Below are 14,894 nucleotides of genomic sequence, written 5' to 3'. Positions count from 1 at the left end.
AACACAGAATCGCATGATTTGGTCCTGGAGTCTAAACTGGATCGAATGACAGAGATTCGTTTGACGTTTATTTTTCCTTCAAGTAGCTCTTCTTAAAACAAGTCCTAAAATCAGCCCATGCTAATGTAGTATTACTGTATGTTTGTGTATTCACAGTGTTTGTGTACTCTTGTGTTGCAGGAGTACCTGTTGAAGCAGGGTAACGTGGAGCAGAGTCCTGTGGCCTTTCTGAAGCAGGAAAACTGTAACAACAAACTGCTGGTCATCATTAAAAACAAAGACATCGCAGCTCACATACACAAGGTACCTCTGAAAAATCTGTTTAATAACTCCTTACTTTACCTGCACAGGTGCACTGTGGGTAAAGTCCTGTGTTGTTTGGTGTTTGTGAGCCTTCCTCCGACTTTCAGAAGTGTCCTCTCTCTGCACCCTCTGTCTCTGTCTTTCCCTCTTAAATCAGTCCATTAAAACTCAGCCAAAGTGCCGTTTAAGCACGAGACACTTCACAACAGTTTCATTAAAAACTAAATAAATAAACTTTTATTTGGCGAGAACCCGATTTGATTCAGTGAGAAATTACAGCCTGGACAGGCCCAAACATGGCGGCTTGAGCCCAGTCGGGTTCGGGCAGAAAATCAAAGCTCTAATTTGGTGGAAAAGGGGTATTTGTTTACAGCCACTGGAAGGAACTCACAATCAGCCATCGTTAACGTCTGTTTTTAATGCTGGAATATTTACTGGATGACTAACAAAGGTGTGTGTGTGTGTGTGTTTGTGTCTCCGTCAGATCCCAGGTCTGGTGTCTCTGAAGCGACAGGCCTCTGTGGTGTTTGTAGGAATCGATACACTGGACGACATCAGGAACAACAGCTACAACGAGCTTTTTGTCTCCGGAGGCTGCATCGTTTCGGACGAGTTGATCCTCAATCCAGACTTCATCACTCACGGTGGGTCAGGGAATAAAATCCTGTAACAGTATCCAGCTAAATATATATTAGATTATTATAGTGGAGCATTTTGTCCTTAACAAGTCCCACTTACATAATATCGAGAATCTTATTTTCAGGAGCTAAAAATGTATTTCGTAATTTTGTCAATCTTTTTTCTAAATTATAAGACAACAGTGTCATGATATTTTTGTATTTCTTTAAGCTTTTGAGAGCTGGATCGACATCAGTTTTCTTGTCCTGCGTTCAGATGCCTTTTACAAGCATTTCGACCCTTTGCAGAGCAAAACGGCAATGCCCAGCGAGGCAAGAAATGTCCCAGAATTTCTATTATAATTATTATTATAAGAAATTATAATGTTACGCAAAAACTACTACTCAAAAGAGTGAAGGAATATTAGAAAATTATCAAAAAACATAGGGAAAAATGTCCCAAAAACTATACTTATAAATATTAGAATTTTATATTTAAAATTTTGTTACAGAAGAAATATAATAAAATGTATAAATTAAAACACGTTTTTAGTTTTTAGCACTTTTTTTGTTCATTTTTTCATTTGTTTTTCTTTTTTACTTCTATATTATTTGTGTATTTATTGCTCATTATCAGGTTATTTCCTTCAACTTTTTAACTAACCTATTGCTCATTTTTGGGGTCATGTCTCCATAAGTGCTGTGTTGATTAATGACGTGCTGTTCTGCAGATCGACTGGCTGCACTGCTGATGTTTCTGGAGCAGCACAGTTCTCTGGAGAGCGTCTGGAGGTGGAAAGTTCACTGCAAAACCCACAAGAAATTAAAAGAACAAGCCAGGTACTGATTCTGTGTCTGCACCGTGAGAGAGACACAAGACGAAACTCGGAAATGATTTACAGCTTCACTTTGGTTTCCAGCCCAGGCGATAGAGTTAAAATCACGTAACCCTCACAAGCTTAGCCTGTTTTTGCTTGGTTTTCTCTCCTTTCACAAATAGTTAAGCCACTGAGAAATCTCGTCATTGCCGTCATTTAGTATATCAGTTGTTCTATAACAGTTTTGTTTGTTTTAAACGAAAAAATCTATTTTAAATCTATTCATTAGTATTTTAGAAATAGTACTATCAAGTTAACTGGAGACTTTATAATGTCCCAAAGCATGACAGTGCAAAAACAAACACAACATTTGATGGATTTTATCACTGGTATTATTTTACTTTTTTTGTCTTCCATTTCAGATGAATATATTTTAAATTTGCTCCAGAGTTTCTGTTTTTTGTTTTTTTAATGCCTCTGAGCCAGCAAAATCTGTGGCCTGAAAATTTTAGGATAGGCTGTGTGTCTTAATCTCGTGAACGTTATACCTAAGGAATGTCTTAAAGGAATATCTTTAAATGTGGCACAAACGTACATTTGGACTCAACAATGAGCTGATTAGATTTTGGGAATCGAAGGTCACTGTGACCTCACAAAACATGTTTTTTGGCTTTTTTGTTTTTTTGGCCTTAATGCAAGAATTCATATGCTAATTGTGACAAAATTCCCCATTAATATCTAATATGGTTAAATGATGAAGTGATGACGTATTATATCCAAAAGGTTAAAGGTCAACCGCAACGTCAAAATATTCAGCAAAAACAAGTTTCTGGCTATTATTCGATACATCATAACTCAGAAACAGAAGCGGAGGTTGTGGCCATATTTCACATTTAGTCAGTAATTGTAGTTTTGACTTATATTTCTTTTTATTTCAGCACATTTAAAGCCATCTTGTATCAGTCACTGGCATGTTGTTTACAATAATGGACAGTTTTGTACTGGATTAGTTTGAGGAAGACATCTTGACATATTTTGAGGCACAATTTGAGTTTATAAGAAATGCTAAATGTTATATAACTACCAAGTGGATTTATGGTCATTTCTCATCTTCTTATTTTTTCCCTAACTAATTTTAATAAGTTGCAGTTTGACTTTTTTATCCCGTTTACCCACCGGAAGCACAGTTAACATAATGATGTGGACTCTGACTTATGGCTGACAATGTTTTAAAGTACGGTAAACTATAAAATTAGGTCTTCTGATCGTCAGGTTCAGGAGAGACGCAGCCAACCTACTGGACGTACTGTCAGCCTATCAGAAGCGACAGATCGTCGAGTTCCTCCCATATCACAACTGCGACATGATGAACTATCAGTCACCTGACTTGGACTGTCTCAAGGAGCTCCAGGCCCGATACACTCAGTACCGACACACGATCTTCCTGACGGGTACGCTCAGTTCACTTCAGGGGAACGAATCAGAACCAGTGACTCAGTGATCACCTGATGAGCTGCTGGGAATTTAAACCTTTTTGTTTTTCTAACTTTTGTTTACACAGAGCATCATTTTGAGAAGTTCCCCGCCTACGCCAACGGCATCATCGTGGCCAGTTTTGAAGAACTTCTGCAAAACTTCACCAGATTGGTCGGTTACCATGACATCAGGGACAGGCAGCCAGTCATAGGTGACATGCTGGCCAAAGGTCAGTTTTGTGTTTGTGAAAAATGTCAAACATTTAATTTAAACTACAGAATGTGCAAACACAACCATCTTATTACACACTCTGAGTCTGTGTGAAAACTCACAATTCAAAATTGCAGCAGCAGGAACAGAAATGTCGACTTTTTCATTCCATTTATTCTTTGAATTCGACTTTAGTCAAAAACAGTCAGGTGTGTTGTGCTGATAGCGGTTAATGTGGCCTCGAGCTTCTCGCCTCACGCTGAGAAGAGCTTTGGGCTGCAGAGGTCGGGTAAGCTCATTTCCCTCTAACTTTCCCCCGACAAATGTTTTTCATTTAAAACTTAAAGTCTTCAGCCTCAACTGACGCTGCCGCAAAGGATTTATTTGTCAGACTTTGTGTTGCAACTGAAAATCTTCAAATCTGCCCATTATTTTCTCCATTAATCATTTTGAGTTGAGTTTTAAATTTCCCCTAGGAAATTAATTAAGTATATCTTCTCGTCAAAAAGTCACATCTTTAAATGATATTTTTTATCTAACCAGGAGTCCAAAAATTCAAAGATATTCAGGTTATAATCATGTATAAAACTCTTTAAGATGCATGAAACCAGCACATTTTTGGCTGTTTTGTTGAGACGGAACAAGAAATATCACTTTAACCCTGTAAGATCACTTCCCCGGTCATATTGTGCATTTGTTTAAAATAATATGACAGAAAAACACATTTAACCAAGATCTTTGTATTGTAATGTCAGAAATCCACTCAGGTTTTCTTCCTGTTGTGAAATTCATCACAATAATGAAGCTACTCTGAAAATGCAGTTTCACCTGGTCTTTAAAAACTGACTAAAACAATAAATACCATTATTTTCCTGTCAGTCTAGCAATTAATTCATAGACTAATTGTTGCAGCTCTACTTTATGCAGCTCCCCATAAAGTTTCCTTCACACATGCAGCAGCACTCCCCAAGACTTACTTAACTTAACCCTTTAACATCTCAATGATCAGCGTCTAAACCTCAGAAACCTGAGAAAATAGGTTAAAATGATTTTGAAAAAAACTGGAAAAAAAGAAAATGAGCATCTTGGAAAGAAATGTCTCACAAATTGCAAAAAAAAAAAAATGGTACAAGGTGATGAGAAAAAAATGTGAAAATTATCTGGAGGGGAATGTATGATATTACCAAAAAAAACTAGGGAAAAGCTAAATCTGATCATCATATATTTAGAGTATTTTTTATTGTATAAATCAAGCCAATTTGCTCTGGTTTCAAATGGTTAAATAATCCGTCTGAAGTAAAATCTCTGTTCAGGTGGCTTCATTCTTACTAGCTGGGGTTGGATATTTAGACCTTAAACTGGAGTCCTGAGCCAAAAAATCTGTGCTTTGGCCTTGATCCTCCTGCTGTGTTCTTCAGTTTCTCCTCGGTTCTGCCGTCTCTCCCTGTGTTCTTCTGCCTGTGTTCTTCTGCCTTTGTTCTTCTGTCTTTGTTCTTCTGTCTTTTTGTTCTACTCCCTGTCCTCTTCTGTCCTCAGGTCTCGGGAGGCAGCTGAGTTCAAGTGACTCTGTTTCAGCCTCTGAACGCTCTCCCTCTGTCTTCCCAGAACACGTCCATCCCCTCTCCTCCCGTGATCAACCCCAACACCTCCTGCAGCAGTCCGGCTCCCTCCTCCCCTCTCTCTCCCACCTGTCCGACCAGCTCGTCCCGGACGCCTCCTGTAAGGACGTTGTCCCGCCCCACACAGAGTCAGATTTGGAGGTTCTCCAAATGGCCATCTCACAGTTACGGGCCGAGCGTCAGGCGCAGCTGCAGCAGCAGTTGGACTCTCAGGCGGAGTTGAGCATCAACTCCCTCCAAAACTTTCTCCCTAATCTTGCTCCGACGGGAGGTGCTCCCACCACCAGCCCCCATTCAGCCCAAGGAGGTCCCACTGAGTCGCAGACGGTCTTTCGGGACAGGAAAGCAGTGGCAGCCACTCTGGACTTAATTCACTCAAGGTTACAGCAGGAGGAGAGGAGGGAGGACGGAGCAGGGACTCCCACAGAGCGACGGAGGAGTGGAGGAGGTCAGGGAGGAGGAGAAACTGGAGATCAGATGGGTGGCACTCCAGTAACAGCAGCGGGGTTACTGGGAGAGAACCGGGGTCCCAGTAATAGTGACACATCTCCCCCTTCGTCTGATCCAAACGCAGCTGCAGTGATTGGACCGAGCACCCAGACGGACTCGACCTGTGACAGGAGAGAGAAAGCGGCTCCAAAAGGAGACGCCGCCTCCTCCAATGCCACCGCTGCTCCTGCAAAGAGCGACCGATCGAGGTGAGGAAATGATTACTGCCGTTTGTCTGCGGGTCAGTTTGTAATGTGATGGAATCTAAACATTAAACTGATGGAAAAGATATGGAAAATATTTTTTCATCTCACAAAAGAACATAAAAATCTTTTGTCTGAATATATGCAGCTGCACAAGCACTAAATAAAATGCAGTCATAGATTATAAATCTACAAGAAAAGGCTTCAGCCAGATGCTCGATCCACAGAGAGCTGGTTTGATGTCATTTATGATATCGTTGTAATGGAAACAATTATCTTTTAAATGAGGCTTCAGGAAACTGAACATGAGGAAATTTGGAAGAAGTGGAAAAATGTACATTTACCTGAAATGCCCATCTTTTATTTAAATATGTTTATTCAACTCTGCATTTCTATTTTTTATTGGTTTATATCAAATTCTGAACACCCCATGTTATATTTTTGTCTTTCTACATTGTAAAAAAAAAACCTCAAAAATGGTTCACTTTTTAGAATTATTTAACTTTAGATGACTGTGTGACTGCTGCCAGTCAAACCAAATAAATGAAAAATGTCAAAAAATCTTATAAATCTGAGAGGATATATTGTACTCTGTTAATTAATTACCTGTATGTTGAACTTCTTCATGTTTTCTTCCCGCAGAGACACACAGTCGGGTCAGGAGCAGCCAATCAGTGCAGAGGGAGTCCCGCCTGGGAGCAACACCGCCAGTGGCACAAAGGTAACAGGAAGTATCTCCACCGTAACAGACAACGACGCCAACTGTTGGCCAGTTCTGATGGACTCCAAAATACCAATGCTGTTTAAACATTCTCAAGTACTCGTGAGCAAGTAACTTAAACTACTACACCACCTCCTGTCCAGCTGAACACATGTGTAATAATAATAACAATAACAATAATAATAATAATAATAATTAATAATTCAGTATGTAAATCACAGTCCTTCATTGCACCATGGCCTAGGCTCCTAAGCAGTGCCTAGATAGACACTTGCGTTGTGTTGGAGTCAGTCGTAACTGGCTGACATGGCGCCCAAACGGGGACAACGCTAATGGTTAAAAAGAGTGAGCTAGTGTAAAGTCCATTCAAGCAAAACCTCAGTACAAAAGGGGATTAAAACCCAGTCTCCCATCTACAGGGAAAACGTGATGGAACTCAAAATGACAAAAAAAGTCATAAAACAAAGTTGTGAAACTAATGTGACCACAACTAGGAAGTATTTGAAAAAGGGAGGAGAGCCTCCAGGCAGAGTGCACACAGTGGCTGGAAAATGAAACACGCACAGCCACACGGCCCAGCCACCTACTGCGACCCGGTCGGACATAAAGTCATATGGGGCATCCATCCATCCATATCTGTAAACGTTTATATTATTCAGGGTCGCCGGGGGCTGAAGCTGATCCCAGCTGGCATTGGGTGAGAGGTGGGGTACACCATGAACAGGCTGTCAGACTGACGGGACTGACACATAGAGACAGACAGACATTCATTCACACCTGCAGGCACTCTGGAGTCACCAGTTTACCTGCATGTCTGTGGTTTTTGGGAGAAAGCCAGAGAAAACTCACGCTGGCACGGGGAGAACATGCAAACTGCAAACAGAGGGAGTGATATTTGGGGGATCCTGACAGAATTCAGTGACTTTCTGACCCCACCTCTTTTGATTTGAACATTATTTTTTTGGACATTTTTATGTATGCGAGTGTTAGAAAGTGTTGTAAGTAACCAGAATGGCACAGCACTGAGGAGATGGGGGCCCTGAAGCGTTTAAGGTTTTTCCAACTCACTGTTGATGAAACCGCACCCACTCTCGCATGATAAAAGTGGGCTGCCAGTCTACAGCTTCGGCACGCAGGAAGTCGTGTGTTGCCACAAAGAGGCGTGTATAGCTGTGCGCCCTGTGAAACAGGAAAGAGTACATCGGTTACATTGTCAAAAACCAAGAAGGAGGTCTTTCTCCTCAGAGGCTGAATTTCCTCGTACCTCCTTTATGTATCTATGTGTCATGTGTACATGTGTGTGCTTCCCCACGTGTTTCTTTGTTGTTACTAACATGTTCCCTTAAACAGCCCACATTTTCTAAGCTGCTGTAGCTATTGTATTTTGTAATGGTGGAATTTCAGTTTCAAGTTCGTGTAGGCTTCGCCCTCTAAGAGCTGTCGCTATTGGGTTTATCCAGCCCGCATAAGCAATCGTGAAGATTTTCTTTCGTGCCTTTGTGCCCTCCACGGGGCGTCACTCAGGTCCACAACTGCAGTGTGAAAACCTGCCTGACCTGAGTTCTGCTCCCTCTTTTTCTTTAGCGTATGATAGCAGTCAAAACTAAAAGAGCGAAGAAGGTGACATGTCGTACTGCCGGAGGGGTCCGTGTCTGTCCATCCTGCCACGGTGGCTACATCACGGTGTACGACCTCCATGATCGCTGCGAGACGTGCGTTGGCCCAAAACATGCCGGGCTTGCTCTCACTCCCCGGGCCAGGTGTCCCTATTGTGCACGCCTGCCCATGGAAGAGAAGCAGCGACGAGTGGACGCCTTTTCGACGCTTTTGGAGGACGATGATGATGACGGCAGCTGGGCAAAGTAGACTGAAGACTTTCTGGACTTTGTGCACCCTCACAGCTCTAAAGAGGAACGCGTTTCAGGGCAAGAGTCCTCTTACTCAGCTCCCTTAATTGCTGCTCCTGGTCCAACCCGCTTTTTAAGCCTCCTTACAAGCAGCGGCAGCAATGACGGGCTGGGGGAACCAGTGCTTTTTACTGGGAGCCAACCCAGAGCCAGAGCCAACCACCTGTCAAAAAGAGCTTCTCCCATAACCATCAGTCTGCCTCTCTCAGCTGAGTGCAATGCAACTGTTGAGGCACACGTTTCCTCTCAACTCAAACGGTGTGTCAGCTGTCAAGTCACCTCTATCCCGGTCACATTTTTCCTCGAGCAAAAACGTTTTTTCATCTCCTGTGAGCACAACAGCCCATCACCATTTTCCACCTCTGACGGGCTGTGGCGAGACTACGTTAGCAGCAGACAGGGCTCTTCTCTTCTTCTCTCCTGCTGGTCTTGTCCTCTCAGATAGAAACAGTGTTGGAGCTTCTGCAAAATGAGCAATTTCAGTCACACTGGGTGAGGAGAACGAAGGTTTGTATTGTTGTTTGATTTTGTACAGCACTTTGTAACCTAGGTTTCCAAAAGTGCTATATAAAATAAAGTTTGACTTACTTAATTTACTCACGTCACTTCCTAGTGCCAAAGAAAAGAGGCAGAACGATGGCAATTCTGGACCTGTCCCTCTTCAACAAATCCACAATGAAGAGACCTTTTCACGTGCTTTCCATGAAACATGTACTGGAGTGTGTGCATCCTGGCGAACGGTTCACATCCATCGACCTAAAAGGAGCTTACTTTCATGTTCCCATCATCACCAAACAGAAAAATTCCTGCGCTTCTCCTTCAAGGGAATTAGGTTCGTTTATTCTCTGGTTCACGCATTTTCCCCAATACGTGGATACAAACCTGGAGCCATACTGGTTTGGCAGTGCTTCCGGACTCTGGTGGTCCAGTGAGGCATTGACCACACCATGCTTCGCCGTTATCCCAAAAGCGGAAACTCTTAGAGGGTGAAACCTATACGAAAATACAACGTTGGGTTATGTATCATAACCCCAGATTCTATGAGTAAAGGCGTACCCCTCTAAGCTGTCCCAGCCCCAACGACGTCAGCTGAAGAAAAGTCTTATTTTGGGAGCAGAACTCATGTTAGGCAGGGTTTTATACTGCAGTTGTGGACTTTAGTGATGACCCATGCAGGGCACAAGGGCACGAAAGAAAATCTTCACCACTGCGCATGCGTGCAGGATAAACCTAATAGCAACAGCTGGTGGTCTCCAAGCAGCGGGGACTGAGGTGGAGGGACCATGGGGTCGGTTAGCTCGCCAGCAGCAGTTTGTTTCATTTGTGCTGGCTAGCAGAAGGCTTGAACTGTGGTTAAAACCATCCACATCTCAGTTTAGAGCGCAGTGTTGATGCTCTACTGACCAATCCACGGGCTGCAGTGTTTGTAGCTCCAACTTTTAGTACCAGATCTTTGTGATAGGTACCCCAAGCAGGGGGGCGACAAAAAATGGGGACGGTTCCAAAGGTACCATCCACATCTTTTCACAATGTAAACGTGCATACCGAACTGAACCGACCTGCTGGTGGAAACGCCCCATTTGATTACAAAACAGTAGAACAGGAGGTTGGTTTACACAGATGACTAATGTGCTGCCTTACCTCTAGACCATTACCCAAGGCGAAGACGGGCCAGACCATGACTGCTCCAACACATCCTCTACTACAGAAGTGGATTTATCCCAACCATGTTCCACCAACATGAACAGAAAACAAGGAGGAGAGCACCCTGGGAACACAGGGGACTGCGCCCCTCTCCCAGCTGTGGAAAAGCTACCGTCCAGCCTCTCAAAGAGCCCCCCCGCCACTGCTCAGGGAGGCCCCTCCAAGACAGCCACGCAGAGTCTGCAGCTGTTCAGCCTCAAGGGTAAAAAATACAAGTACGCTCAACTCAAGGATCCCCGGATCTGGAAAACTATTGCCTATGCCAGACTGGGATGGATACCGTTCCACCTGCCGTTTCTCAAGCAACAAACAGCCAAACAGTATTTGGAGCTCAAAGCAAACAGTACTGTTGTCTCCGCTCGCATGGCTCCAGCAGGTGCGAAAGGTCCAAAGAGGGTGGCCTGCGGAGTAACCTGTTACGACCACATTGAAGGTCCTTGGTGCGAGGTCCTGTCTCAGGATGGGACCAGGATCTGTATCCTTGTAGCACCTCCACAAAGGTTTCCTCACAAATGAAACCTTCCACCAATCACCCAGTTCCCTCTTCTGAGGCAGAGGGTACACTCAAAAAGGGAAACCACGCCGAAGAGACTGAGAAAACACGCTGTAATCCAGCAGTTCCCAACCTGGCGACCCCTGACTGAGTCATATATTTATTTAACCCTTTGAAACTTGGAACAATATCACTTTTCTTTTACTGCTTTTAGACGCCATTCACAAGTACGTTAACCTCTGAAGCTTGAGCAGATTTCAGTTTCTTTCAAAAAATGGTGAAAAGGATAATGAACAGCTTTGTAAGACATGTTCCACAAATTGTTAGAAAAATATATTTTTTAAAAAGCTAGGGAAAAACTGTAATTATTGTACTTATATATATTTAAAATATGTTACAAAATATGTTAAAATATGTTATGCTTTCTTATACATCTTTCAAACACCTTTACCACGTCATTTATTTGTTTTTGTTGTGGGTTTTTTTTTTCATCTTTTTTTCAAATTTTTTGTGCTTTTTATGAATTTCTTGCTAATTTTTGGGTCATTCCTCCTTTCATTGCTCATTGCTTTCTTCCCATGTTTTTCAAAGAAAGAAAGCCAGTTTGCTCAGGTTTCAAGGGGTTAATAGACATTTCATATTCAATGCAGAACAATGACAACACGGAGCAAGGGATAAATTGTACAATTAACTGACGGACTGAACGTAATAAGGGCAGGAAGTTGTTTTAAAACAAACAATTTAGATGAAATCTGAGCAGATTATTAACTAAATATTATGTGATTATATGAGTTTCCTTGATATTTTAGCAACTTTTTAACAGGTCTTTGTAATTATGTATTTATAATTGGGCTTCTTTGTTGAGAAATTCAGTATTTTCTTCTGTCTGACGCTTGGCCGGTGTTCTGTTTGCTTCTGGTTGTTTTAACTGCGTGAAGGCTCTGAGTTTAACCTGTGTTCAGGTTTTCATCCTGTTTATATCAAATAATATTCCAAACGTTAAAAATAACACTTTTATTCAATTTTCTTAACTGGAATGAATGAAATGCTGAGAAATAGGTTGACTGTATATACATTTTTTAGATAAGTTTTCTCATACCTATTACAATCAAGAAATCCTCACGACCTCCAGTGGAAACCAGTGCTTTAATCTTAGAAATGAGAAATTAAAGGCTGCTTATGTAAATCGTGCATGTACTGTATATTCTTTGTCACCAAAGAGAAGCTATGTATTCTGATTAAGTAAATAGTATAAAACACACTTTATCAATTCAGTCAGCATTTTTAACCATATATATTATAAAACACCCTCCCAGTTAGCAGGCGTAGAAACGGCCTCAGCTCTGCATTAAAGGAGAAGTAACAGAGGAAGATTAGAAATGCATACAGAGGCTCTGAGAGCGTCCTTCAAAAGAAACCTTTAAATGAAGCTATGGCAATCATATTCTTTGACTTTGTTTGGGATTTTGTACACGCTTGATTTTGTTGAATAAAACTAAACATACCTCAAATACCGTGTCTACTTTAATCTCTCTCATCCGCTCATCAAAGGTCGCTGAAAATTTCTTGTCGAATTTTGGATTATATTTCTGCTGGAACATGTCTGGTTGTATTTAGAAGCTGTTATTGATTTTCATTATTTTTTTTTTTTTAGTTTTCACTATAGTCGTCCCTCGGCTACAGCGACGGTGCAGAAGTCAATCTGAGTCATAGACTGTATATAAACATGAGCCACGAGCGGAGTAGCAATATCCTGTCAGTCATGGCAGAAAATCCCATTTTTTAAGTTTAATTACTCATTAAAACCGATCATCTTATCATAAAAACAAACACTTCACAAACTTCAGATTATATGATTAGAACTACCTTCAGTGTCAAAAACCATCTTTGGGAAAAAATTATTTGGCGTGTACATTGAGATTTTAGTTTGTCTTTTGTCCATTCACTAACATGGAGGGGCGGGCTTTATGACCTGTATTGCAGACAGACACCAGGGGGCGATCAAGATTGAAAAGTTACACTTTGGTGGAACTGTCATGTTGTCCATCTTTATGTACAGTCTACGATCGGAGTACAGAGGCACTAAAACAGCGTCTCAGAGTGTAAATACTGGTGTTGCAGCACAGACGGTATGACAAAATAAAAACAAAAAATGTAAATAATGATGCCAAACTAATAGGTTTGAGATTTTAATGGACTGTGACATAAGCTTTCTGAAACTTGCGTTAGATTTGAGTCCATCAGAACCGGCTAACCCAACCAAAATCCTGCTCTGCTCCATCTACAACAGATCCAGCAGCCCCAACAACACCTGCAGAACCTGAACAGCCAGCAGCTCCAGCCGAATGCGTCACACCAGTGGGGCACCGGCCTCCTGCACCCTCCGCACCTTCCTCACCCTCCGCACCTGCCCCAATTCCCCAACCAGCATTTCTCCCGCGGCTCCGTGCTGGCGCCCCTGACTGCCCTGGGAGGCGGCCTCCTGGGGTCCACGCCTGTCTGGCCGGGGGGCCTGGGCCCCGCAGGTGCCGCCTTGGTGTGGGGCTTCCGACAGGCCGGCAGGGACTTCAGTGGTCCGAGCCTGCTCGGGGGATACCACAACCCTGCAGGTCAGGGCAGCAACAGGTACAGAGGGGGGCAAAGGTGAGGAGGATTTAATGTAGAGAGGCGCTTTAACTGCACCAGCTAATCCACATCTGCTGTTCATGTAGCAGGTTTAAGAAAACCAAACTCCTCCACTGTGTTCACAGAGAATGGGAGGTCGAAACACGCACATTGTACATAATTTAAGGTGCTAGACTGATAAAAGGAGGGACCGCTCTCTGTATGCAGCTCACACGGTTCATTATTTATCGTCAGAAAATCAGGGTGATGTCTGACCCTGATCCAGAACAGTCAAAGCACGGACTCCAAGAATTTCAATGTAAATAATAAATAAAAAGCTGTAGATGATTCTCTCAAAATACACATATCACTTTCATAAATTACCAGTAGAAAGTAACTCTTGTGTAGTATACCAAGTGTGGACTAAAAGTACCTGATTACACAGCAGAAAACTGCTGCTGTGGAGGAAAAAAGTAGTATAGTGGAGTTTACTACGTACTGTAAGCACAAAGAAAAACACTAATAGTTAAAAAAAACACTTATGTAAAATCTTTGAACTGGAGATTTTTTAAAAAAGGAACGTTTCTCTGATAGTTTTCAGAGGTTTATTTTAATTTCACTCAGAACTGACCTGTCGTGGAAATACAAAGATTTCTGGAGGTGCTTTTTTTTTTATCTCAGAGATCATCTTCGAAGTTGAATGAATGGTATCAGGATTAAACAGTTAAAATATTTGGGTGAATATTCACCTGTTTCTGTTCTGAGTAGGAGCACTAACTAAAGCGTTAGAAGCTTCCGGTTGGATCCAAATCTCACCAGCTTGACGGTTTTGACAGTTTTCTGTCAACAAGCGATTATTCCAACAACCTGACGACGTTGTTTCTTAAAGGAACCATAGAGGATGTTTTCTGCAGTGAGGAAACTCGAGCTGGTTGTTTGTTCTCTTTGCATCATACGAGACACCGATCCTGACTCTTAAAGTGGACACTGAGACTTTAGAGGACTTCGAAAAAAACAAGAGGATGGACAGACTGCCTTATTCGTCTTCCACTGGACTCTTTGTCATGTAAATAAAAAACATGTTTTTGTACTGTTTGGTTTGTCACCCTGGAAGCTGTTTGTGTTTAGTAGCTGTTGTACAGTAGAAAGTGACTGTAACAAAGTCGTTTTAACTTAAGTCTTTTTTTTATGTTTCTTTTTTACAACAGAGGTTTTTTGTATTAAAAGTTGCCTGCGTAAAAAGGCGAGTTTGCCTCGATTTTCTTTTGCATGATGTTAGCAAGAAATCAGTGCGCAGGAAGTTGACAGAGGAGCTGAAAAGTCCGAGTTTGAGGTCTTCGTGGGTCCAGTTGGTTCCCAGTTGAGGTTTAAATGTACTGAGTGTCTATTTTTACATCCATCCCTATGACGTGTGATTGTGGATCCCACTGCGCGCTGTGACTGGCTAATGCTCAACAAGTTAACGTTTAAAGGTTGGAGGCGGTTCGGATCAGGGCAAAGAGGTCATGGTTTCGGGTTAGTACTTAATGAGTCCATGTCGGCTTGTTATTGTTGTGCCTCTACACCTGTGATAGCCACCTGTCAGTCCCATTTTCGTGACCTCCACCTTTAGGGAATTCCTTCAGATTTGGGGCAAACATCCACTTTGACTTGACGATAAAGTAATAACGATTTGGTGGTCTAAGATCAAGGTCACTGTGACCTTATGTCCAACTCATTCCCTTGAACAA

The 14,894-nt window shown here is 42.2% G+C and overlaps 1 protein-coding gene across 4 annotated transcripts in view; it reads left to right on the top strand.

Annotated features, from left to right (window-relative positions):
- tasora (transcription activation suppressor a) overlaps positions 1-14,406 on the top strand; it is a 41,909-nt gene extending 27,503 nt beyond the window's left edge. For 2 of the 4 annotated variants that reach the window (XM_042510022.2, XM_042510015.2), the window contains 8 exons: positions 181-303; positions 788-947; positions 1,652-1,760; positions 3,011-3,189; positions 3,300-3,443; positions 4,961-5,741; positions 6,378-6,456; positions 10,011-12,071. In XM_042510022.2, the coding sequence (XP_042365956.2) occupies positions 181-303; positions 788-947; positions 1,652-1,760; positions 3,011-3,189; positions 3,300-3,443; positions 4,961-5,741; positions 6,378-6,456; positions 10,011-10,583 (2,148 nt within the window). In that variant the 3' untranslated portion in view covers positions 10,584-12,071. Of the gene's footprint in view, positions 1-180; positions 304-787; positions 948-1,651; positions 1,761-3,010; positions 3,190-3,299; positions 3,444-4,960; positions 5,742-6,377; positions 6,457-10,010; positions 12,072-12,850 lie in introns of those variants that run through there. The other 2 variants (XM_088069847.1, XM_088069842.1) reach the window with 2 other exon arrangements.
- Positions 14,407-14,894: the final 488 nt, after the last annotated feature.

Source organism: Plectropomus leopardus, chromosome 2, assembly GCF_026936395.1.
Source record: "Plectropomus leopardus strain MGB_pleo_1.0 chromosome 2, ASM2693639v1, whole genome shotgun sequence".
NCBI lineage: Eukaryota > Metazoa > Chordata > Actinopteri > Perciformes > Serranidae > Plectropomus > Plectropomus leopardus.
This window is presented reverse-complemented; position numbering and strand designations above follow the sequence as displayed.